Source organism: Panulirus ornatus, chromosome 1, assembly GCF_036320965.1.
Source record: "Panulirus ornatus isolate Po-2019 chromosome 1, ASM3632096v1, whole genome shotgun sequence".
NCBI lineage: Eukaryota > Metazoa > Arthropoda > Malacostraca > Decapoda > Palinuridae > Panulirus > Panulirus ornatus.
Window position 1 is genome coordinate 23,690,235 of NC_092224.1, and position 27,679 is coordinate 23,717,913.

Below are 27,679 nucleotides of genomic sequence, written 5' to 3' on the forward strand. Positions count from 1 at the left end.
GGGGCTAAATGAGGATAATTCTCAGAATAATCCTAAATAAAGTATAAATCTCACTTTCTGAATTCATGGTGTCTAGTTTAGGCTCTGTCTAGTTTGAATAGGGAAAGATAAGTAAAGTGTAGTATGTCTTGCCTAGATTTGCTTTGGTTAGAACTATTATCATTGTTTTATTCCAATTTTTGCCTTTGTTTCAAAGCCCTGCCCACTTGAAGGGAACTTAATCTTGGGTGTAATAAAATGAATTCACATCGCCTATTTTACATCACTTCTCCTACAGTAATAAATATTCTGATACGAAAATCGTCTAGTTCCACGAATAGAGAAAATGTAAGCTATAAATTGAGGTCTTATTAAGGCCATATTTGAAAATGTCAGATGCTGCGAAATTTGACTAGAACTGTGATTATAGTTTTCCATAATCTTAAAGAACATTTGTTTCAACAAATCTTACCTTATCTTTAATCTGCGCACTCCGATGATTTAATGGAGAGGATAGAGGTAGAAAAACTAAGAAAATACAAAGTACATATGTGAACAGCGTGGGTCGAGGAACAGACTTGTTTGATGCCTCCATCGTGGCCTTGTATTTTCACTCTCAGCAAGTATTATATCATTTTTTTATCCTCGTAAATCTGATTATTCATTCATATCAGATGTTACACAAAGTTTGTCAGCTCATGTGGTACATATCTACTCTTGACATCTTAACATATCCACAATCATTATTAAAAACATATTTTTGTTTCATTTGTCTCAGAACTTCTACTACATGGCACACATTGCTCAGTTGTTGTTGTTATGATACGTCACATCAGACAAGGCAACAAAGACACAAAGCTCAATGTACTTGCTAACAAACGCTTTGAAAGAACGGCCAGATTACACTGCCATCTACCAATTGCAGGGAAACTGCAGTCCTAGGTCATAGAAAATATTTTTAGGGGTAAACTACTTGCAATTCAGTGTTCGCGCGATGAAGGGTTAATACTGTGATCTGAACTCTATAAAAGACAAATACCTTCATGGACCTCAATACTTTAAGACTTTTAAAGCTTACGCCTTCTTACCTCCTCAATTGAAGAGACCAAACGTGGCAAAAATATGGGTGATATGATAGTCCCAATATCTTATTTTTCACTTATTACTATCCTAAGCTTTCTCTATGAAAGGATTCAGGTGTTACCCAGAACCTTGTTTCTAGAGGCTCGAGCAGCCTAAGCAAGATTACTTCTAACAGCTAAGAAATAATGGAGATCCTTGGAATGAGAAGTTCTTTGACGAGATTTCGCGTACAATGATATATAGGCCTCGCCTAAGAGGATTTTTTTTTTTTTTATTATTCGCAGTGTAACTTCATGCAAGCGGAATCTAATAACACTAATGGAACCAATATACAGTGTAGTAAGTCATTTTTTATATGGGCACCCTAAGTCCTTCACCACAGACATTAGAGGATACACCCTGGCCCTGTATTATATGTGTCAACTCTGATGTCTTACCTTTGACAGCAGCAGTGGAAAACTTCTGTTGTATATAGACGACTCAGCTTTGATGTTGTTAAGTAAGAATATATCAGTGATAGAGGAGACTTTGAGTGAGGAGATCTTCTTCAATTGATAGATGATAACATAGAATAAGTTGTCACTACAAGTCCACTTTGATTCAAGGCAACGACTGTATAATGTTGAAGTCATCAAGGTATCTTATAAGGGAAATGGAAGTGAATCAAAGTCATATTCAAAGTATTTAGATGTAACGTTAGACCAGCCATTAGTTGGGTTACATTGCTTCTGACTTATTAGAAGTTAAGTTACATTGAAATTCATCCACAGGTACACCAGGCCTCTTGTATAGGCTTTCACTTGTCATTTCGAATTATGCTGGATCATCACTGTTTAGTAGTTTTCCCAAGAATTTAAAGGGTAAGAAGCAGGTTGTGCAAAATATAAGATATATGCTTTACGCTCCTCCCGGAACTCATATTGGTTTTCATGAAAAAAAAATATATATATGGTGAGCATTCCAGCATACAGAGTAGAACAGTTAAAATATGGACATATGGATATCATCGTGCATGGTAGTGCCCCAAAGTTAAATGGACTATAATCACCACAGGTATAGAACAATGGCTAGTTATTTGTCATATGTTGTATCTATTGTGTTTTGATAGAGTTCGTTTATCTATTGTAGCAGAGGAGGTTATGATGAGAATTCGTTTATATATTGCTGTTTAGCCTCACGAAATGATCTTCAACTTACAGGCAATGTCAACTGCAGTCCTTTTTTTGAAATGAGATCGCTCATAGAATTAGGTGCTAATGATGTAAATGTGCCTATAACTTATATTCAATTCTTCTACTTTGATGCTAGTTACTGTGTTGTTATTCATTGTTAGTTTTTAGTCATTATGAACTCAAATTGATTAATTTTGTATATTATTCAACTGTATTTTTGTACCCCCACCACCCCCCAATGGTTATCCTTTATCTTGTGCCATCAGTCCTTTTGAATGCATTATGAGGACCACACTGGACACCATTGATTTTATATGTCATATGCCTTATGCTCTTCAAGCTGCTTATTTATACTGTCTATGTGTTTTTCCAAATAAATGCAAATCTAAAGCCAGAAGACCTTTCATTTCAATGCTGCTCTCCTTGCTTGAAAGAAGTATGGAAGATGTCTTGTTATTATTCAGTATTCTAGATATAACAATATTTATGTAATACTTTCGAAGGAAACAATACATAATGATTGCAGTTATAAAACTAAGGAATGTAACAGTCTTTGTAAACAGGGCCAGCCCTTCATGTATGCTCTATTTGCTCAGTGTGGAGCCACTGCTGCTAAGAGGGCCCCTTAATCCCGACCGTTGTATGGCAACCATCAGAAAGTAGGAAATATTGTCAGACACCCTACACTTTCAATTTTTTTACTAGGACATTCTCCCACTTAGAGTGTGTGATTTAGAGTGAAGTGTGGTGAGGCCCCCAAATGAGGCTCGGCTTCAGTCCGGCCCCCTACAGTGTAAAAAAAAATAATATTAGAATTTCACAATGATGTGGTCAAATAAGTGAGTGATAACCTGGTAGTAGATTTGTTTTGCAGAAGTAAAAGGTACAGTTGAACATTATCTTCAAGATTATAACACTAACATCGTCGAGAATAAGAGATCTATAATGCTACTTGATCATGAGAATGCATTGATGAGACTTAAGAATCTGGTAATAATGTAACCATAGAAATGTAGTGATGTCTTTATGTGCAGAGCCACTGACACTTGTACTGTTGAAATGCAAACACCTCACTGTATTGAGGATGGAGTCCCTTTTCCCTCGAAAAAGAAATTTTATTGGAATCTTGGGGTGGATGCTAAGTGAGAAAGTAAGAGTTTTAGGACACTAGGTAGTGATTATCCTACTTGCAATCTTCTCTGGTATCAGAGGTGGCTGCAGGCCATTGTCTCTCAGGGAATATAGTTAGGAAGAGCTTCAAAGGCTGTTCAGCTGCTCTGGCACAGAGTTAGCATACATGATCTGCATGTACATCGAAGTCCATTTCCCATTTGCATGGGTAGCCTAATATAGTATGCTCTCCTCCCACCTGTTCATTCCTTCGCACAGTGATAGTCTTTCATAGACAGTTGTCAGAAAGTATCATCTTGCTGACGCTGATTCAAGGATTTGTTTCTTGTAACCTTCTCGTGTTCTCTGTGCATGAACACTATGGTGAATTTCTTGGTCTGTTGTTCATGACTGGTTGACATTTTCATCTCCAAACTGATTCCTCACAGCACCTCTGGCAGCACTGTCAGCTTGTTCATCCCCTTGATTACTTGTGACTGGTAATTCATTAGATGACCACCTGTTAACATTGTTTAAGTCTTTGTAATGTGAGCTATAAGTTACCCTAGATTTGCTGCACTAAAGTGCTTCAGTGGCTCATTGCAAATCTGTGTATACACCAGATTGTTGATTACACGTGGGAGCATATTAAGAGGCCCAAAACATAGTGCATTTATTGATTGGAGCTACTGTCTGAATTCTTCCAGAAGACTGTATCGCCATTTCTTACAATGAAGACTGCATCCTAGACTTTCAGTGTTGCGATCAGTGGATCCATCTGTATACACAGCATTGGCCAGTGCTGTGACAACTTCCATATTTCTTTCTATTTGCTTTGAAGAGTGTGAACAAGTAATACCTTGCGAAACAAAGGGATTTACATGAGACATTTGTGGGTCTGGAGTAGGCATATGATAGGGTTGAAAGAGATGCTTTGTGGAAGGAGTTGCAACTATGTACATGATGTAGCAGGAAAGCTGGTAGGAGCAGTGAAGACTTGAGATTCTAAGGCATGTGTGCAAGTAAGAAGATAGGAGGATGGTTAGTTCCAGATAAAGGTGGGTCTGGAGCAGGGACGTGTGATGTCATCATGGTTGCTTAATTTGTTTATGGATGGGGTGGAGAAGGATATGAGTGCAAGTCTTGAAGAGAGGAGCAGGTATGCAGTCTGTTGAAATTGAAGGGGACTTGGAGGTGAGTTTATTGTTGTTTGCTGATGACACAGCACTGATAGCAGATTCAAAAGAGAAACCGCAAAAGCTGGTTTTGAGATTGAGAACAAGTAAATGAAGATAACTGCAAATGAATGAGAATAAAAGCAAGGTTATTAGATTTAGCAGTGAAGAAACAGGGTTATTTATAGTGAGTTTGAATGGAGAGAATTGGAGAAAGTGAAGCATTTTAAATGTATGGGAGTGGATGTGGCAGCAAATGGAACCATGGGAGTTTAAGTGAGCCATAAAGTGAGTGGTAACTCAAAGAATCCAGGTGCGCTGAGGAGTGTGTGGAAAAAAAGGTCACAATCTTTAAGGGCAAAGAAGGGTTTGTTTGAGGGTATAATAGTCCCATCAGTGCTGTATGGATGCAAGGTGTTGGTCTTAGACAAAAATGTAAAGATGACAAGTGAATATGTTGGAACTGAAATGTAAGAGGACAATATGCAGTGTGAGAAGTTGCTTATAAGAAATTATAGGGTAAGGAAGAGGTATGACAGTAAGAGGAGAATGTATTAGACAGCTGAAGAGGACACACTGAATGGTGTGGACATTTGGAGAGCATGAATGAGGAAAGGATAAGTGAGAGCATACATGTCAGAAGTGGAGAAAGCAAGGAAATGGGGGGAAACTAAGGAAGAGATAGAATAATGCAGGAAAAAATGCTTTGAAGGTAAGGGCCTGAATGTGCAGGAGGGCTGAACCAGGGTATATGAGGCTGTCGGGTGAAACCAAAAGCTGTTGAAGGCCCATCTTCACCTGGAACCATTCACCCTCCTCTCTTCCTACTTACACACATCTTACTCTCTTTAAAAACATGCCGCTTCAAATATCTTTCCTCCTATATCAGGTATTTGTAACATCGTACACAAAGCATCTCCACGAACCCTGCCATATTTTTTCTCTCAATTCATAAATGCCTCTTACATATTCTTTTCTTTCACTAAAACCATATGCTTTCTCCAGATCCATTAATGTCACATACAATTCCTTTCCTTTCTTAGAATTTCTCAAACAATTTCCTCAAAACAAATACCTGAATCACACACCCTCTACCACTCATGAAACTTCACTGTTCCTCCCCAGTCTGATGCTCAGTACATTTTCACCACCCTCTCAGTGGCCACTCACAAATATAACTTTTCAGTTTCATTCAACAAACTTGTATTTATGAATATGAATCATTATTTTTGCTTCTAGTGACTTTATAGAATGGCACTACACAGGCATTCCACTAATTCTCTGCTTCCTCACCATTTATTGAAAATCCTAACTAATTAGTCAACAAAACAAGTGACCCCTTATGAAATTCAACTATAATCCCATCCACTCCAGCAACTTTGTCACACTTTATCATTACACAAGGCTTTCACTACCTTTTCTCTTCTTCAAACCACATCCAAAACATGCCCCATCTGCCATCCTATTATCAAACGCATTCAACAGTTCCACAAAGTCCTCACTACATATGCTCACCTCACCTCACCTCTACCTGTTGCCACTTCCCCATTCGTCCCTTCATTAATGCTTCACTTTCTTCTCATGCTGTTAACCTCCTTCAAAAACATTTTCTTATTTTCCTTACAGTTTGCTGATAACCGCATACCCCAACTCTCATTTGCCCTCTCTCAGCCCATACAACTTCTTGACCTCCAGCCACTCTTTCATATACATCTTCCTTGCAAGTAAAACGTACACACCTCTCTTTTCTCTTATTCTAGCAATGTGATATCCTCATCCCATCACTCATTTTTCTTCTTCACATGCCCACATACCACCTTTCTGCCTGTCACACACTCCTCTTGCACATGTAATCACTGTTTCCCTAAATACCTCCCATTCCCTGCCAAATCCCCAGCTTTATTAATTCTCACCTTCTCCCATCCCAGTACTTCATCACAAAAACCTCTTTTTCAGGCTCACCCACTTTCATCACCTTCCCACTCATATCATTTCTGCTTTTCTTAAAGTTTCTACACACCTTCACCCTTGCCTCCTCAATACAGTGATCAAACATCCCACTAAGTAGCCCTCTCAGCACACTCACAAAGTCTCTCTTGTGCACATCTATTAATTGGTGCATAATCCAACAGTGACCACTTAACTTCCCCATTCAGCCATGTACACTTATGTATGTCCCTCTTTTTAAAACAGGAATTCCCAGTCAATAGTCCTTTTTCAGCACTCATATCCACAAGTTGTGCACCTTTTTCATCAGAATACAGAGTACCCAGTGCCAACCAATGATCCCCTCAACTACCAAATTACCAACTCTCACATTCAAATCACCCATCAATAATACTTCGTCCCTCACATCAAAAATGCTGATATTCTCTCAGCTTCTCCTAAAAGTATTGCCTTTTTTCCTCCCTACTCTCATTGTAGGTTCATAAATATCAACAATCACCCACCTCTCACAATCCACTTTCGGTCCTACACACATCAGTCTGGGGCTTACTTCCTTACACCCGTTCACATATTCCCACAACTCACCTTTCAGCAAAAGTGTTTTCATTTTCTTAGCTCTCACCCATCATCTTCTCACTGTCTAACTATATCTCTGATGTCTGTTCCCTTTATGGAACTCCCTTGAGGGGTTGGCCATAGCAAAAGAGTCTCCATAAATGGTGAACTCTGGTGCTGCTTCTAAGCCATTAGTGCATCACCCTTAACAGGTCATTGGCAGAGGCTCCTGCCTAACATTCCCACCCACTACTTTTACCTAATGCGTCTACCTAATGTTTAAACCTACTACTTTTACCCAATGCTTCCAGCTAATGTTCCTACCTACTTCTTCTACCAAATGCTCCTGTCTAATTTTCCTACCTACTACTTCTGTTCATAGCTCCTACTATTTTCCCAAAAGGCAGGGCTACACACTATGCCCTGACTTTATCCCTGTCACATTTCATAACCATTCTTCCCCTAGTGTTTCATTTCACTTGGAATTATGACATCCAATTTCCCCTTCCCAAACATAGTTATTCTTTATTTTTTCTCGTCCTGGTTACATTCACACTCATTCAGACATTCTATCGTGAACCTTCATGGAGGATAAGCTCTCCTTACTTGATTCATTCTTCTGTTCCAGGTTTTAGAAACTGAACTGAAAGGAGGGGAGGGTTTCCATACCCTGCCCATTTAAGTCACCTGCAACACACAGGGAATACACAGGAATTAAATTTGCTAGTTACACATTTTTTATTTCTTCAAGGGAGACACTTGCTTCTTCATAATGAATCTATTTGTATGGATTTTCATAGCTGCTGTGGCATTAGGCATAAGTACCTATTATATGGCAAAGGTGAGGGGAAAATAATTCCAAGAGATGAAAGAATTACTCCCTTTTCAGACTGTCTACTACAAAGTAGTACAGTATTTCTAAACCTCTTCTGTAAGTGAGATGCAGTTTAATTTATACTAAATACTTCTAATTGTAGGCTCAACATAGATGTGAATGATTAAAGGGTTTGTAATTCAGTGAATATGCATATTTACATAATCCCCACTTACCTTAGTAGGAATATTCAAATGATATGCAAATAATTTTCTGTCCAACCTGAGCCTTAATGATGGAACACCATAGGCATCACTTATGAATGGGACAACCTGGTGAGAAAAAGTCTCTCAATCTTAAAACTGGTTTCTGATGCTTTGTTGTTTTATTCTTGATATAAATACAGTTATACAATATACATTAGAGAAAGCATAAGGACATAATTGAAAGATATGCATGGACTTTTTTTTTATTAAAGAGATAAGTAGAAATACAGTCCAAGATGTATATACCATTTTCCCCTTAAGTAATTCAAAATTAGCATCATGCAGACGTCAACCACTACTTCACTCTTTATTATCAATAAGTTTGATGATTTCCTATACAATACTGCTGCTCAAATATGAAACAATACTGATGTGGTTAAAATGATACATCCAATATGTGATGAAAGCTTTTACATGAACTGCCTACTTCAACTTCTTGTCATGTATCGAGACCAGCATGGCCAGTGTGTACTTTTTCTAGGTGCTTAGTTAAGTCTCTTTTTTCATTATAAGCCTTTGGACATAATCGACATGCATAACGTTTAATTTGTAAATGACGAATCATGTGGTCCTTTAACTTATCTGCTCGAGCAAATGATTTCATACACACATTACAGATGTGGCGCTGCTCCTCATTATTGTGAATCTGTAAGAACAAATGCATAGTTATGAAATATTTACAAAGTCCAATTTCAATATATAATGCAATTTTGTAAACACTGTTTTAGACTTAGTGTGCCTTGGAAGTTCTCAAGGTGAAAAGAGTTACTGACAAAACATTGTTTGTATTACTGTTCATATAATCAGGAAAGAGTAGACACATCCTACATGGATTTAGTACTTTTGAATCTTACTCTTCTACCATCTCCCATATAGAAAAAGTATATAGTGATTCATGGATAATCAATGGATATCCAGCATATTACAGAAAAATGTTATAACCAAAACAGAGAGGATATGGAAAGCAGGAATGTTTCATTATAAGATGGTGTACATCCAAACAATACTCCCACAAACAAGGCACAGAAAAAAAAAGAGAAAATATAAAGTAACAAGTATGAAATACTGAATCTCTCCATCTGAAAAAATGGCTCAATACTGGATGTTTCGCTAATAATGATTCTGATGACAAAAGTGAACTCTAAACATGATCACACTGCCTCCTACAAATAATAAGATGGGAAAGGGTAATTATATATGAATATATCAAAAGGTAAAAAGCTGAAAGATGCTGGAAAGGTGTATTAAAAGATTAAAACCCCAAGGATATTGAAAAGGTGGACACTGCAAGATAAAAACCCTTAAGCGGTCAGAACTGATGGTACAGAGGTTGAGTCAAAGCAAATTGCACTCATTCCATCTTGACCAGGACAAGCACGTTTTAAGTATTATAAACACAAATCAACAGAGGTTTGACTCTATGAGTTTAAAAGTGTTGTGCAAGTGAACAATATGATTGTCACAGCGAATGGCATCGTAGATCTGTCACAAGATGACAAAAATACCATGATGATTTTTTCGCCAATTACGTAAAGTGAAAAAAATGTATGCATGAGTGACAAATGATGCATCCTTACTCTTTGAATACTAACAGATAATGGATGTATGGGCAGCATCGCATGTACAGCATTGGTATTCAAAAGGAGCACAGTCAGTTGGGCTCACATTATATCATGACAGCTCGTGTGAGAATGATATAATGGGAGTAATTTAGGTGCCTGCCCTATATCGAGATCTGTACATCAAATCATGATAAATCAAGACACTACTGTACATGGGTCCACAGATTGTCGTCTGAATATACTGTAACCTTCATAGAATGCATTTTTATACCTAACAAAGGTTAAATGTCAACTTTTAGAATTAAATTGCCATTTCCTGCCTTAGCAAAGTAGTAGCAGGAACAGATGAAAATTGTCTTCACTTGCCTAATCCTTTATCTCTCTATACCTATGATGCCTGTTCCCTCCGGGAACTTGAACCAAGGGGGTGGTCACAGCAAAAGTCCCCTCTTATCCCTGCCCTTACATGCCTCACTTGCATACACCATTCCATGCATTCTTCCATTTCTTTCCCTCAAATACTTTCCCACTCTCATTTCCCCATGCTACAGGTGGCCTTCTTCTTGCACCAACCCCTTTAATCATTTTAACATACACTTTCCTTGTAAACTCCCCATATTTAATTCTTTCCACATGCCCAAACCACCTTAAAGTACTATCTTTCACCAAATCTACCACTTCGCAATTGATTCCCTTTGCATTCCCTTCCATACCATACCTCTCATAAACCTCCTCATTTCTTTCTTCATTCCATGTAGTCATACCACATTCCCCTCTCAAACAGCTAATTTCCATAGCCTACATTCTTGGTCTCTGCAACTCATTCCACATCCATGTTTCAGCTGCAGGGGTCAGGGTCAGGAGGAATATGCTGTCCCTTCATCCTTTCCCTACCCTTCATCATTCTATTAAGGGACCCAGTGAGTCTTCTCCCCTGTACTACTCTTTCCCTTATCTCTTCTTTCATTTCACCAAATTTACCCAAGATAACTGCAAAAGACAAATTCTCTTACCTCTTCCAGTCTTTCTCCACCCATATCTTTCACTCTATACACTTTTGCAAAACCTATACTTTCACTCCTTTTCCTTTCAAACACCATTACTTTCCTTCAATCTCATTATCTCCAATTGCCTATTCTTACAAACATCATAAAACACACTTAAACCCTTCTGCAACTCCTCTTCACTTTCAGCAAACAACACAATATCATCTGCAAATAAGCTAGTCACTAAGCACCATACTTCACCACAAAACTCCATCTCTGCACCCCCTTTACCTACTTTTGCTTTCACCTCTCTTATAACTCTAGCCACAGACCTGCCTCACACCTATGTGTATGTCGAAACTTTCACTCAACTCTCCATTCACTCTTCCACATGCATTTGCTTCTCTACAGAAAGATTTCACACAATCCAACAGTTGTTTCCCTTATCACATATGTCCTTAACACATGCCATACAGCATTCTGCACAACTCTGTCATTTGTTTTCTCCAGATCAATAAGATCAATAAGAAATACCTAAAGAAACATGAATAGAATGGGATGGTGAGGTGATTGCAAGGATCTTAGAGAGAGGAATATGTATGTAGTCTGTTGGTGCTGGGCAGGACCCTAAAGGTAAGTCAAGTTATAGTTTACTGATGACACAGTGCTGGTGGCAAATTCAAGCAAGAAACTACCAGAGCTGGTGTCTGAGTTTGGAAGAGCATGTGAAATGCAAAAGTTGAGAGTAAATGTGAATAAAGAGTCATAGGTTTAATAGAGAAGAGAAACAGGTTATTTGGAATGTCAGTCTGAATGGAGAGAACTTGGATCAACTGCAGTGTTTTAGATACCTGGGACTGGCTATGTCAGCAGATGTGGAACCATGGGAGCAGAAGACAGTCGTACTGTGGGTGAGCGGGTGAAAGTTCTGGGAGCAATGAGAAATGTGTGGAAAGAGAGGTCACTATCTGGGAGAGTGAAGATGGGCATGTTTGTGGGTATAGTAGTCCCCACAGAGTTGTATGGCTGCGAGGCATGGGCTATAGGTAAGCTTCCATGGGAAAGGGTGAATTTGTGACAATAAGTGGTATGAGCAGGGTTGCTCAAGTACGAAATGATACAGTAAGAAAGAAGTGTGGTAATAAGAAGAATGTGATTGAGACAGATGAAGAGATTCTGTTGATATAGTTTGGACATGAAGAGCATAAGTAAGGAAAGGTTGATGAAGAGGATGTAATGTGTCAGCAGTGGAGGGGGCAAAGAAAATGAATAGACTGGAATGGAGACAGAATGATGGTGTGCAAAAGGTTCTGAAAGCTTGGGATCTGGACATGCAGGAGGGAGTAAGGTCTGTATGGGACAAGGTAAATTGGAATGATGTGGGTTACATGGTGTGATGTGCTGTTAGTGGACTTAACTAAGGGATGTTAAGCAATCAGGAGAAACCATGGAAAGGTCTGTGGGTCCTGGTTGTGGTTAGAGGGCTGTGGTCTTGTTGCATTACACATAACAGCTAGAGAGTGAAGGAGGCTACTTCTTTGCCTGTTCCTGGAGCAACTTCACTTGTGTGGGAAATAGCAAATAAGTATCAAAAAGAAAAATTTTGCAAAAGTACCTAGGGGGAATACTTAAACACAAGCATTGAAAATTTACAATCCCCTAAAGATTTTTATGAAGTAAAACTGCAATCTTAAAAATAAGGCAAAATCAGGATGGTAGGGAAAGCAGGAAAGTTCTCAAAATGGGGGATTCTAACATTAATGAAAAAGAATGAGAATACTTGAATTCTCATGGATACAAATTCTGAGGAGTGAGTACAAAAAATCTTTTTGTATCAGCAAGTCAATGAGCATACTTAAGTCAGTGGGAATGATTCATCATCAATGAAGGATCTCATCTTTAAAATTAATATGTTGGAAGTAGAAGATATCACATAAGATACACCGCTTTGAGAAAGTGATTATGTAGTGCTTGAATCTGACGACATGGATAGTGAGTGCAAAACAAAAAATATCTAAGAAACCAGATTCAAAGAGATATTCTAACACCAGAAATTAAAGAGTGGGAGATATTGGTACATAAATTGGTATTGTGTTACCATTACTGATAACTGATCTCTTGGCCTGGGGTTGAACCCTGGGATGGGAAGATGGCACACAGCTCACCAAAGTGTTCATCCTTCCTCTGGCTGGCAGTTAAATGGGTTCCAATTTCAGTAGGTTAACATATCACAGCAGCGACCAGCCTAGCCAGATGACAGCTTATTTTTTGACTCACGTTAATCCAAAAGTGCCTGCCCGCCCATGTCTAGGGACATTGCCCTCACTGACAAGCCATGGTTGGTATTTTTTTCATTCATAAATAACTGGGAAATAGAATTCCATGGTCAGACTACAGAATATTGTTATGGAAAGCTCCATGAAATCTAAAATGAAAAGGACAAGACATGTGTAACTAGAAAGGCAAGGTAAGCAGAAAGGTATGATTACAAAAGAGAGACAAGGCTTAATAAAAGATGTCAAGAAATAAAAGAAAACAGAGATACACTTTGAAGATGATACAAGCAGCACAACAGCCAGGTAGATTTTAAAAGGTATTCAAAAGCAAGGAATGAAAGTAACAAGGAAAGTGGAGGAACTTTGAAAAGAAAACTGCAGCAGGGAAAAATTCATCACTATTTCACATATAAATAAGGGATAAACTGCCAGTTAAACAGAAATAATCAGGTTGAGTGATTCACCAAGATGCATTGTGGAAAATAAGAAAGTATACAAAGAACTAAATGATAAGTTTAAAGGAATATTCAAAGTGAAAGATACTTGGACACCAACTGAGACATGATGGGAGGACAAAATACAAAACTGAAGTTATCTGGAAGTCAACCCACATACAGAATTTGGTTTTGATGAAGTCTCTAAAGGAGTGTGCAGAAACACCTGATTGGTCACCTGAAATACTGTTCAAAAAACCATTGGACAAAGGTGTAGAGCCAAGCAAACAGAAGAGAGGAAATATTGTACCTACCTTTAAAGGAGACGGAAATTACACTGAGCTACAGACCAGTATCTCTGATGAGAGTGGTATGTAAAATGCTGGAAATGGAAGCAAAGAGATGATTACCTGGAAAAGAGAAACTACCCAGGTGAGAGACAACAAAGGTTCTAAGAAAAGGGGCTTCTTTGAAAGAGTGAGCTCTGTTTTAGACCAAAGAAATGTATAGGTGATTTCAGTGTTCTTGGACTGCTAAAAGGCATTTGAGTGTCCCATATAGAAGGAGGGTAAATAAGATGGATTTCCAGGTTGGCATAAGATGAAGCATCTTCTGATGAACCAAACACTACAGGAACTGGAAGGAAATATTAGACGCAGGTCAAAGGAACCTAAGTAAGATGGGGTTATCAGTGACATGCTAAAGGACTGAAAACTAGGTCTATGTAAATGACATGATGGAAAAACCAGATTTATACTTGAAAATGATGGTAGAAGAAACCCAGATCATGAATGAAATAAGGAAAACCAAGGCTTGCATCAACTCAGAAAAGTATCGTCAAAGAAGATGGGACATAATTGAGCAGGAAATAAGCTACACAGATTTGTGAGAAAAGGACTTGGGGGATCAACACTATAACCAAACTATCACCAGAACACCATGACTGGAGAATCTTTAACCCATTCATATACCATATGATGCTTACAGAGATAGGCCTCTACTGTTACACAAGTTGTATGATGTGTTTACCCTTATGATGTTTACATACAGTACCAAATATTAATGTGCAATGAATGGGTTAAGGAAGCAGACTGTCTACTCACTAACATTAGAACTGCAATGAAGAACACAGGGAAAAGTTCAATCCCCTACTTAAAACTTAGACCCAAATTAGAATATGCATCTAAAGTTTCGTCATATTACATGAAGAAATATAAAAACCTTATAGATAAAACTCAGCGAAGGGTAAGATAGGCAGGCCTGGAAATAAGAAAGAGAGCAATGGCTAGAATTTTGCTTACCCTGGAAGAGAAATAATATGGGTATGCTTGATTACAAACTTCAATTTTCTAAATGAAGTTGATAATGTCAACAATTAAAGGTTCAATTAAAGATCCAAAGACACTGGTGAAGAAACAATATAGCAACAAACTAAGCGAGATGCTTCTTAGAAAAAATCTGAAGTACTTACATAGTATTAGTGTTGAGGAAAAATATGAGTATAATAAATGAGGCAACGGTGAATGTAGAATTATACAGAGGCTTAAAAGGTTGTACGACAGTGAAGTAAATAAATTTCAAGAGAATAGGATCTATCAGTATAATCCACTGAAATACCACATAAGTAAGTAACCACACACATACAAATAAAACCCCCCACAAAACTCAATTCTCTCCCCTCAACTCACACACTCTTTCCTTCATTCACTTTCATTATCTGTCTCTCACTCATTCTTTTCATCTTGTTCTCATAAATATTAAAGCAAAAGTATGTGTGTACGATGGGGCAACTCTATTCCTTTCTTATTCATACATCACTCTTCCTTTATTTCACTCCTTACCTTCCACTTCCTCCTCAACCTCTCTACCCTTCACTCTTTTCAAATCCTTATTTTCTTCCTGTATCCTTTTCTTGCTTTCTGCTTCTTTTTCTTTCCACATTTCAAATTCCTTCAACTATTCAGTTATTAGTTATCCTATAATGTTAAGGGAAAAAGGAAGGAAAAGAATAAAGATATAAGGAAATACTGTAATAAAATCAATATGCACAGAGAAAACTCAAGAATAATATACTGTACAGATGTACTTTTACTTACTCTCATATGAGTGTATAAATTACTAGATCTACTAAAGGTTTTCTTGCATGTTTCACATTTGTATGGCTTTTCTCCAGTATGAATCCTTTTGTGCTCTCGGTAATATTCTGTTCGAGAAAAAGTCTGTCCACAAATCTGTCAAAAGTAAAATATCATAGTCAAGCCTGATGACAAGAAATTAATAAAATTGATTGAGTTTAATTCTCAAACTGAATAAAAGTTATCAAAAGATTCTTTAATTCTATCAAATTTAATCCTACATATGAAATATGACATATGCTGTTTACTGAATCAGAGGAGGAGTTGGCGTGAATAATGGACCGCCATAAGGGAATGTACAGAACAAGGATGCAAGTAAAATTAAACTTGTTTCTGAAAGAGATAGGATTTCACAACATAATATCAGTTTAACTGGTGAAGAACTGACAACTACGGACAAGTTTAGATGTTTAGGAATAAAGTTCAATAAACATGACAATGGGAAAGCAGATGATGGCAGCTGAGTTTTGCAAGGGAGAATAATTGAGCGTACACTAAAAGCTTTGATGAGCAGACAAAATCTAAAAGTTAGTGTGCACAGAGAAAAGTATGAAATACTTAGAAAAGTGTGGATTTCATGTTCTATGTTAACATACTGGGCATAGGTTGAGGATGCAGTTAATGAACAATAAGAGAGGTTGTATTTACCACATCCAACTCATGGAAATGGGAGTGATTTAGTAATGAGTGATAGCTAGAGTGATTCTTGTGTTGTGGTATATTCTGAATCTTGAAACTAAGCAAGTCAAATGTGTAACTAGATGAAAGGATATCAGCAACATGGATTACAAGAAAAAAGGTAGCTCCAAATCCATGTTCACTTAGAGCATGAGATAATTTTCTGAAGCTTTCATCCCAGTACAGTAAATTTCAACAGAAAGCACATACCTCACAAGCACTTCCACGTAAACCCTTGTGAATGTCCATGTGTCTCTGGAAAGCTGCATTAGTTCTTAAACTTTGCCCACACATAATACAGATAAAGGGTAAATCTCCATGGCATTCACGAACATGGTCACACATCTCTTCCTCAGAATTTATTGTCTGTAAAGGAAAACATAAAAATTCTATTTACCTTCAATAAGAATGAAAAGTGAGAATCAAGACAGCTTGCAAGACTGTTAGTCAAGCCAGTCTGGGTATATATGAGATATACTGACAACCAAAGAGCTGATATTTCAGAGGTAATAGTTTGACTTTAATGAAATCGTATTTGTTTAAATATCTTACTTTATCATTCAAACAGCATCTCAACCTAACCAGACATCTTTCATTTATCATCTGAGGCTTAGTCAGTTATTGATATACAGTATCTGAAAAAAATAAAACTAGTACCAAACATTACAAGCTGGATCAGTCTATCTATAAACAGTACACACAAACACACATCCATTTCTTCCTAGTATACAACACAGTCACTCATGAAAAATCTTTGTCAAACTCCCAAACTAACAGCAAAATATCTATAATGACTATCTTACTGCACCCATGCACATTTCCTCAAACTGCCTTTCTTCTGCATCTTTCTGTTAGTCATGGCAGTCTAGTTACAAGTGAGATGTACTAGCAGCCAAGAAGGGATATTCTAGAGGTAACAACTTAACTTAAATTAAAATTCATTTACTTAAAATTCTTTACTTTTTCACTAAAAAGCTGTCCCTGCCAAACCAGACATCTTTCATTTATAATCTGAAGCATAGGAAGTTAATGACATACAGTATCTGAAAATATACAACTAGTACCAAACACTACAAGTTTAATCATTCTATCTAAAAACAGCACACACACAACTATTTCTAAATGCTCTACAGCACAGTCACTTATTGAAAACCTTCATCAAACTACCATACTAACTGTAAAATGACCTATGCTGACAATCTTCATATACCTGTGCACCCTTAACAGGTCACTGGCAGAGGGTAGCTCTAGCACAGTGTTTCCAGAGGTTCTTACCTAATGTTCCTACTGGCTACTTCTACCTAATGCTCCTGACTTAAGTTCAAACCTACTACTTCTACCTAATGCTCCAGCCTAAAGTTTAAACCTATTTCTTCTACCTTATGTTTCTACCTAATGCTCCTGCATAATGTTCCTCCCTACTATATTTTCTATCTATTTTTCTATCTATTGCTCCTACCATTTTGCCAAAAGGCAAGGCTAGTACACAATGCTCACCAAAGGAAAATCTAGAGTTACAAAGACTAAGTTGTGTAAGTTAAGTGTTGTCAAATGTTATGTAAGATATAGAGAGAATGTATGTTTGTGCACAGAATGCCAGCAATGCATGAGTGGGAGAGTCAGAAAGAAAAGACAGCTACCTAGATCAAAGGAGTGTAACATGACAACCATTAGAGTGCTGGCTTACTACACAGCCTTCACTAATCATCCTGATAACCAGGTGGTAGTAATGGTAATATACCTCCCTGGTCGGTGGCTGCCTACCAACTACCACCTACTAAGCGTTTAAGGAGATATACCCTTCATCTCATATCTGCAACAGCCTGCAGTCAGGTTAATGACAATAAAAATCCTATAATCATATGAAAATGTGGGAAAATAACAGATTAAACTCAAAGAAATCAACAATGGACTTTTTCCAACTGTGCAAGAACAGTATCAGCTTCCCAGTAAAGATTTAATTGTAAGTTTTATTGTTTGGTTACATTTTAAAAAGTACAAGAACTTATAACATATCAACTGGTGCTCCAAACTAGAGGAACATCATCAGTTTTCTTAATAAAGTATTTCAAAATTAGTGACATAGACTACATCAAACTTAAGCATAGACTAAAAATCTTGATCTGAAGATATGAGCTATGGGGATCAAGATAAAACACTGTCCTGAAAATTCCAAACACACTGTCCAATAAAATCCTTGATCTGAACTTGTCTGGACCTCTGAGACAGCAAAGGAAACCAATAATGAACAGAAAATGCAAGGCAACCACATTCTCTTTCTCTTGCAGTAGATGATCTTCATTTAATTGTATCATAAATGACAAAGAAATAAAAATGTAACCTAGTTTAGACCTGCAGGGTGCACATGTACTCCAGCAAGGATGAACAGGGCAGCAATGAGACTAGATATGGTCTCTATCAGGAGTTTTAGGAGGGTAACGAGATCAATAAATGCCTTGCTGCTACCATCTATTGGTGGTGAAGTTTATGAACCTGAAAGGAAGGGGGGTGTTCAGTACATACCCTGTGAGATTAACAGAGGGTTAGGGGAATGGTTTTTGCTTTTACTTTTATCATTAATTCCATGCCCACTTACACATGGCAGATCAAATGCATATATATTTGCACCATTTGTGGCCATTACTTTGCAGTTCTCCAACCCATCCTGCTTAGTGACAAAAAGCAAGGATATCTGCTTCTCTAATAATCTAAATAATTCCTCAAATTTGGTATTAATTGCAAAGATGGACTAAAAAGCTTCAAAAAGACTCAAGAATGAAATCAATTTTCTGAATCAAAGAATCATCTTTGCAACATGCTAGCAACTTGAGCATTACCTTTAGTTGCCTTAAGATAATGTGGCAAAAATAAGATTCAATGCAATACAAAATAACTCAACATACAACTTGTCCTGCATCAGTATGACTTGCATTCTTATAAAACAGCAGACAATCAATGGTCATCTTTCCAAAAGCAAAATTCAAACAGAGACACCAGTCATATCATCTGCAAGTTTCAGTTCTAAATTGCATTCTAATTTAAAGAAAACAACTGAGGAAATTCAGTGATTCATTTACTTACATCTTGTAATGCTCAATAACTCAAATACCAAAGCTGACCCAACTATCATCAAGCTTCTCACACAGCAGTCAAAGCTGTTAAATTATTCATAGTAAGGTCATAAGTCCAGCAATGCAAGATGGCCAAAAATAAGTATAGGCACAGGAGATGATTGCTTTTAGAGTTAGCAAATTTTCTCCAACTTCTTCAAATATCTGACTTTCTGCCATGAAATATTCTCTTTATATCTATGAGCAGCAATCCTCTAAACAGAGAATTGCAATATCTTAACAATCATGAACAGAAATCTGCTATGAAAGGGAATACAATGAACATCACAACGACAGGCTTGGGATCATCTGGATGGAGTTGAGGCTCTTTCTTTTTCTCTTTTTAATGGACTGGAACAATTAAAAAAAAAAAACCTACACAAGTTCCTGATCATCACAATTGCTCCTCTAACACATTCAACCTAATTGCTTCCCAATGAACCCTCCAACTACAGATACTATAATTATGTCTCTATTGGGGCTTCTAATCACAATCTCATTTCCATCATTTCTAAATGAGCACATCCACCATCTAAAGTCAACTTACACTGTAGGATGGCATTGTCTTCCTTGTGAAACTCTTATCATGACTTTCCTTGGGACTAGCACTACTTCACTAACCAGGATGACTCCAGTTGTGCTGATCATATACCAGGGTCATCTTAGCTGGGATGAAGTCTTATGCCCCTTTTAAACATTAAATCATGGTTTGATTACTCTTGCACTGGCATTTGCCACATTAGGGCCATGAAACTTTTCCTCCTCCTGAATTCCATTCTATTATCTGCTCCAAATCACTGCAAAGCTGTTTCAGTAGAATCAAGTATGCTTTCAAGAACAGAAAGTGTGATGACTTGACTTCTTCTCCAACTAATAAGTCCATATTGTTTTCAATTAAAAGTATCTCCATCAACTATTGTAACACAGTCATTTCCTTCTCTTTTCTGAACTGATCAATTCATACCTAACTGTTCTGATGATAGAGCCAATCATTTTGCATCTAAAACATTTTCCTCTAGCTCTTCTTTAGATTATTCTACTCCTACCTCTTCCAGCCACCTCCTTCTACAGAATCTATATCCACTTCTATACTTTCCTCAAACAAGGTCTGAGTTCTCTCCCAGCTATGGGTGTACAAGGCACATGGACCAGAAGGCATATCTCCTCACATTCTAAAGAGGTGTATCTCTGAGCTAGCTCCAATCTTTGTTTTCTAAATTAATTTCTGTCTAAAAACTTATACTTTCACTTCATCTAGGCAGCATGCCTTCAATCAGCCCATCCCTATAAATGGAGACAAGTCTAATCCTTCTAACAATTGCTTCATTGCTCTCATTTCTACAGTCTCTAAAGTTTTCAAAATTCTCCTTAACTTTCACTTTCTTTAACTCTTAAAATCTCATACCCTTTTTCCTGATCACCAATATGGCTTTTGCAGTGTAAGGTTTACTACTGATCTCTCCTATGTGAACCACCTATGGTCCTTCTCTTCTTGGGATTTTGGTGAATCTTTTGTTATGGCCTTAACATCCCTACAGTATCTGATATGGTACAGCAAATTCAATCACTTTGCTCATCTGCTTCTCTCTCATCTCTGATTGAAAGCTTCATTTTCCAACTGTTCCATTGTAGTATTGCTGATGGAGTGACACATTATCCTGTCAACAGTGGTGTCCTTATGGATTCTTTCCAGCTGTTTTTTTTCCTCCTTATATGATTCTCCTTCAAACTCTAACCCTATTCACTCTTTAGCTGATTATTTCACTTCACATACATTATCTCACTTTCCCTCCTATCTTAACTTCAATTGCCATTCTTTTTCTTGCACTGAATATATTTCATCCCATAATTAGAATCTGCACAACATCATGGAGTTGGGAAATAGTCCAAAAATACATTTTCTGCCTGTATCTCTTTATCAATATCATCCATTCACTATTATCAAGTTTCAAAACTCCATGATTCAACCCTGCAATAGCATAAACATGTTGGGAACAATCATATTCTACATTCTATCCTGGAATACCTACATAATGAACATTTCAAATCTGCTTCCCAAAACCTGGGTGTGTTGTAAAGATGCCACAATTATTTTTCCTCCATTTCTACAATGGTCTCATTTACCCCAGTATGAGGTATTGTTTAAATATCTAGGGTGGATCCTCTTCTGCCTCTTACTTGGCCAGAGTGGCATTAAATGTTTTATGCATTATCAATTCTCCTGCTGCTTCCTCTCTTCAATCATTCCTTTCTAGTCACTGTTATGCTGCTTCCCTCTGTTGTACAGGTTTTATTTCAGCTTCTGTTGTCATGAGCTGTCTGCATGTGTTCTAGTCCCTAAACCTGAATGGGCAGTATGCATCTGGCTGCTACTTCCCATAGTTTGTTTATGGAGCCAAACCACATTCCATGGAAATGTTTTTGTTTGGTGAAACTTTGGTAAGTGAAGCATATTACCCCAGATAAACCTATGTATCAAGGGGGAGGTGCATTCCCAGTCTGGAATTTTGGAAGATCTTTGAGAGTTTGAGAATTCATTACAAAAATTCCACAAATACACCTATCCCTAGTCTTATGTGGGGTTTATGTTATGCAAAAACCTTGCTTAAAGAGAGATCTTATATAGTGAACCAATAAGCCTTCAAAGAAAAATGAAGTTTTGACACTTTCTATCATACACACCCACATAGTAACAAATTTTAACTACATAAAAAGAGGGACTAATGAAAGAAGATTCCTCATAGAACAGCAAAACTGCATATAATGATCCCACATAAAGCAAGCAATGGGTGTAGACACTAAATCATAGTAAACTAGGAAATTCATTCCATTTATCAGACAACTTCAGGACCCCTTTCAAAGGGCTCATGCAGCTTCAAGGCTGTGCTACAATCAGCAACAGGTAAATGATAGACTACTTTGGAGTGAGAAGTTCCTCGACAAGATTGCAGTCCCTTCTGTCCAAGATATAGCCATGCTGAAGGTGACGTTTTACTGTAACACTCTGCAAGTGGAGTCTGGTAAAAAAGACCACTTGGAAATACACACAGAAATACTTTACCTGCACTATAATAAGTACTTTACATATATATAGAACACTCATTAAGTTTTGTACACCAAGCACATGGTAATTCTCATGGAATACTTTGGGCTCTCTGTTCCACTAACTAATTTTCGCCACAATGGATGCACTTAACCCATGCATGCAGCCAATTTCACTTGGACTTTGACCACAGTCATGCCTCTTCGTTATATCAAGTTTCATTAAGCTCACTTTTGTAGCGCTCCTTTGACTATGTGTACCATTGGTGGAAGAAGTTGCAGGTTGTCGGGCACCCATGTTATCACTTAAAGCACTGTGGATATAATGAACGTAATAATGAATGATACTGTTGCTTGTCTACATACATGGAGTGAGCATTCAAAATGAGGATTCAGCTGAAATGAGCCTCCCTCTTCCCAGGGGATGAAGGGATGCATGAGCAGTAGAGCAAGAATGCATCACTGGGCATCCTACACGGTGCTGATTAGCTATCACATGGTTAAAAGTAGTTCATGAACATAATATGAATGTTACCTTATGTATGCCATTCTTTAGTCATAAACCTTTACTTTCACTGAAGTGAATAATTGCAAAGTGAAGCTCTGTATGACAGATACCCCATGTATGTGAAAAAGCTTGTCCCTGCTAGGGGGTTACGTCTCTAACTGCCGTACAGGGAACCCATGGTCCTCTGTTGCTTCATGGTGCAGCAATGGTCAAGGTGTGAGACTGCCATAATAGTAGGCCAAATGATTCTAAAGTGCTCGCTATGACTTAGGTGGGTGATTTAATTCCACAAGTAGCTCCCAATGCCCCTACTCCTGAGAGAGAAACAATCTCTAAGGGAAAAAAATTCCTTCCCCGCAGGGTTGAGCTTTGGTAGCCTCTTGTCTACCAAAATACCCATCAATGTTAACTGGGTGGCACCGGACCAATCGAGGCTCATTTGGCATCACACTAGGGTTTAAATCATTGCTCTCTCACTGGAACAACACCATTCTAGCACTCATTCTAGCCTATACCTCTGTGCCTTCCATCTGTGAGAGGCCAATATATCAAAAGCCTCCAAAACCAAAAAACAGCCCATCCAAGTTCAAAAGAAATGTAAAAGGGGAAGTGGGAGTCATCAACCACTAGAGAAAAAGGTAAAAATTTCAATACATAATGAATTAATAATGGTACAAAGTGGAAATAAAATAAAATACCATACATATGTACAATACATCTTTACCATGACAGAAAAGAATATTCATTCACAGTATGGTGCAGAAGGAAGGATGGAGCTAAACTTCTACAATGCTTGGGGATTCCAAAAATTATCTGCATGAACAGAAGGACTGTCACTGGAACAATGACATAATCATAACATTGAAGTTGAGACTTGCAGGAGGGGAGGCCAACTACAGAAGAGGAAGTTAGCTGGGGATCAAAGGCATTTACCTCACCATAAATAAGGATGTTACAGGCTTAATACTTTTAGGGATATGAGAGACTCTTTCAGCTCAAGGAAAAACTCAACCTTGGTTAGAAAGTTGTATGTTAATTGAGAAAGTTCAGAAGATGATGCCCTATGAGTGTAAAATCCCATCCCATATCATATTAATAGGTGATTACATATACAATATAACTCTCATCATGAAATGCTTGGATATTCCCAGGAAGGTTCAAAATGCTGGGAGGTTAGCAGAAGATTGAAAAAGGTAGTAAGATCAACAGAATATAAAGATATATAAAAATGGTTACTACTATACACTTATGTACAGAAAACTAAATACAGCCAAAGGAAAAAATAAGACCTAAACTAATCTTTGGAAGTTACAGCACAAATTCTCTTATAATTCAAAGGATTATATACACTGCTCACCTTTGTGCATGTATGACACCATTTAACTTGGCTGTGGGTTCGAGAAAGATGAACTTTAAGACTTCCTGCCGATGGAAATTCTTTTTCACAGAATCCACACCATGTAGCACTACTGAGATCCTCAGGTCCCAACTGAAGAAAGAAATGTTGGCTTTGAAGCATGAAAAACCATTTCTCAGGGCCCTATGAGCATCACAGATTGCATTTACTCACATGTATGTCAAAACACCATTTCATCCCACGTCAATCTACAATGAATTTATCATTTTCAACACAGCACAATATCAGTGAGGCACACTAATGTTCACACATTAATGCTAGTGCTAAAACTCAATCAACTTCCAATCAACACTGACACAGAGGTCTAGGTGGCACCTCCTAGTCAGCAACCCATCATCACTCTTTACCTCATGGTATCTGTGTCTTGGGCCTATTACCATACAGGCTTAAGAATTAGTTTTTCAAAATAGCTAGAAAAGGAATGGATGGAAAAATAAATGAATGACCACAAGGCTCTGCCTCTATCAAATATTTTTTGTATCTTAAAACCTTTTCTGCATATCATCTGGCTATACCTTGCAACTGGTGTTCAGCAGTGCTCCCTTCCTGCACCTTACACAATAACTTTTATGCTCATGCACGCACAGTATACAACCGTCCCTTCAAGATGATTCAGAATCAAGTGCAGAAGAACAAGATATTCATGACCCTACTTCTGAAAAAACTCAAAAGGCAAGCAGAAGCAAAGAAAGATCACAAATATCTGCTAGAAAAGCCCTTAACAACAAATAAATTAAAAGAACAAGATATGATCCCCTTCCAAACAGTTAGCAGTATACATCAGTTCCAGCATATATGGCTTTTGATGTATCCATGGTCTCACTAAAATGCAACTATACAAGGCATGCTCCATTTTACATGTACTACAGTTGTACAACAGAACCCTGTTAATCTACCTTAGTATGCTAATGAATGCATTTAATAAAACAGAATACTGAAACTGCAAGGGAAATGGAAGGTTCATCATACAAGTACAGTCATCTACCCATAAGTTAGCCACTGGAAATCTAATATTCCATAAAAAACAAGAAATCACTGCTGCAAAATTAGATATGCAAATTATCATAGAACAAGGAAGCATGAAAAAGCTCCTTTGAAAAATATGTCAGTGATTCAGTACAGCATTCAGATGAACAAGAGCTTAGCTTTTGAAGCAATGATGATCCTAAAGGAAACTACACGCAGATGATGATGAACTGAAAGCTGAGCTGAGATGATAAATGGATTACAGAAGCTAGAAGATACAATACAATTTCTTGGAGATAATAAAAGATATCCAGAGAGTCATTTACTTTAATGTTTATAAAAGAGGAGCCTTTGCTAAAATAATGACAGAACACACAATTCAAATTGGCCAGAACAAGGGTTGATCTGTCTACATTCCATCAATCTTTATTTGGATGTAGTGGAGGATTTTATTGGCCCCTACCAACTGCCATCAACTACTGGTGAGGCATCCTGTAAAATCAAACATGACGTTCTCCTATAACTGCAATTAAACTTCAAGAATCTCAAGGCTCAAACCTAAGATGGTGTAAACAATGTGTCCAGAAAATACATAGGATGCCCAGCTCTAGAAAAAGATATCCAGCAACTAGATAATTATGTGCACTGTGTCGCTCAAGTTACATAGATGATCACGTTAATGAAATACAAGATGATTTATTTATCAGTAATGCATTAAACAATTTTCAAGAATTGGGTAAATTGTATTCTACATTAAGAAAGAGAGGAAAGTGATTGGTTCTCAGTGAATGTAGGTTTGCGGCAGGGGTGTGTGATGTCTCCATGGTCGTTTAATTTGTTTATGGATGGGGTTGTTAGGGAGGTGAATGCAAGAGTTTTGGAAAGAGGGGCAAGTATGAAGTCTGTTGGGGATGAGAGAGCTTGGGAAGTGAGTCAGTTGTTGTTCGCTGATGATACAGCGCTGGTGGCTGATTCATGTGAGAAACTGCAGAAGCTGGTGACTGAGTTTGGTAAAGTGTGTGAAAGAAGAAAGTTAAGAGTAAATGTGAATAAGAGCAAGGTTATTAGGTACAGTAGGGTTGAGGGTCAAGTCAATTGGGAGGTGAGTTTGAATGGAGAAAAACTGGAGGAAGTGAAGTGTTTTAGATATCTGGGAGTGGATCTGGCAGCGGATGGAACCATGGAAGCGGAAGTGGATCATAGGGTGGGGGAGGGGGCGAAAATTCTGGGAGCCTTGAAGAATGTGTGGAAGTCGAGAACATTATCTTGGAAAGCAAAAATGGGTATGTTTGAAGGAATAGTGGTTCCAACAATGATGTATGGTTGCGAGACGTGGGCTATGGATAGAGTTGTGCGCAGGAGGATGGATGTGCTGGAAATGAGATGTTTGAGGACAATATGTGGTGTGAGGTGGTTTGATCGAGTAAGTAACGTAAGGGTAAGAGAGATGTGTGGAAATAAAAAGAGCGTGGCTGAGAAAGCAGAAGAGGGTGTTTTGAAATGGTTCGGGCACATGGAGAGAATGAGTGAGGAAAGATTGACCAAGAGAATATATGTGTCGGAGGTGGAGGGAACGAGGAGAAGAGGGAGACCAAATTGGAGGTGGAAAGATGGAGTGAAAAAGATTTTGTGTGATCGGGGCCTGAACATGCAGGAGGGTGAAAGGAGGGCAAGGAATAGAGTGAATTGGAGCGATGTGGTATACCGGGGTTGACGTGCTGTCAGTGGATTGAATCAAGGCATGTGAAGCGTCTGGGGTAAACCATGAAAGCTGTGTAGGTATGTATATTTGCGTGTGTGGACGTATGTATATACATGTGTATGGGGATGGGTTGGGCCATTTCTTTCGTCTGTTTCCTTGCGCTACCTCGCAAACGCGGGAGACAGCGGCAAAAAAAAAAAAAAAAAAAAAAAAAAAAAAAAGAAAATTCAAACAGCTGTACTTAACCCAAAATTCTGAGGAGAGTGATACAGACATTCCATCTCCAAATAAGATAAAGCTCATATGCCAAACATATTAGCTAACTTGTTTTCCAGTTGTAAGATTTATTCTTACAAATCATTTAGTGGTTCTGAATATCCTAAAAATGCTTTAGAAGATTTTAGAACAAGTATAGCTACACAAAATAATGGCTTGCTTAATTCACTTTCTGCATTAAATTGCACTCTTGGCTTGAGTGTTTGCTGGCCTATTACAAGGTGTCTTGAACAGTTAAACAAAGCTCCTCGGGTTAAGTGTAACTGTATCAGAAACTTGCCACAAAAAAGGTAATGTTGGAAGATCTGAAAATGTTCTGAAGTGAGGATGCTTTTCACAAATCATTTGCACAAGGAGAAAGGGATACAGAAAACCTACATTAGAACTCATTCTCAAAGCCTCACCCATGAAGTGTTTTAAAAAGACTCAATCGTCATCATAACTCACTGTGAACCACAGTATCTTTAAAGAAATTCACTACAATAA

At 37.8% G+C, this 27,679-nt stretch overlaps 2 protein-coding genes across 6 annotated transcripts in view; both read right to left on the reverse strand.

Annotated features, from left to right (window-relative positions):
- Positions 1-800, reverse strand: part of Ire1 (serine/threonine-protein kinase/endoribonuclease Ire1) — a 119,913-nt gene extending 119,113 nt beyond the window's left edge. For 3 of the 4 annotated variants that reach the window (XM_071688891.1, XM_071689169.1, XM_071689076.1), the window contains exon 1: positions 452-720. In XM_071688891.1, the coding sequence (XP_071544992.1) occupies positions 452-574 (123 nt within the window). In that variant the 5' untranslated portion in view covers positions 575-720. Of the gene's footprint in view, positions 1-451 lie in introns of all 4 variants that reach the window. The other variant, XM_071688978.1, reaches the window with a different exon arrangement.
- A 7,492-nt stretch (positions 801-8,292) lies between these two features.
- Positions 8,293-27,679, reverse strand: part of LOC139763276 (uncharacterized) — a 32,517-nt gene continuing 13,130 nt past the window's right edge. The window contains exons 6-9 of one of the 2 annotated variants that reach the window (XM_071689272.1): positions 24,190-24,321; positions 16,383-16,538; positions 15,456-15,590; positions 8,293-8,747 (exon numbers count right to left, since the gene is read on the reverse strand). In XM_071689272.1, the coding sequence (XP_071545373.1) occupies positions 8,541-8,747; positions 15,456-15,590; positions 16,383-16,538; positions 24,190-24,321 (630 nt within the window). In that variant the 3' untranslated portion in view covers positions 8,293-8,540. The remainder of the gene's footprint in view (positions 8,748-15,455; positions 15,591-16,382; positions 16,539-24,189; positions 24,322-27,679) is intronic. The other variant, XM_071689359.1, reaches the window with a different exon arrangement.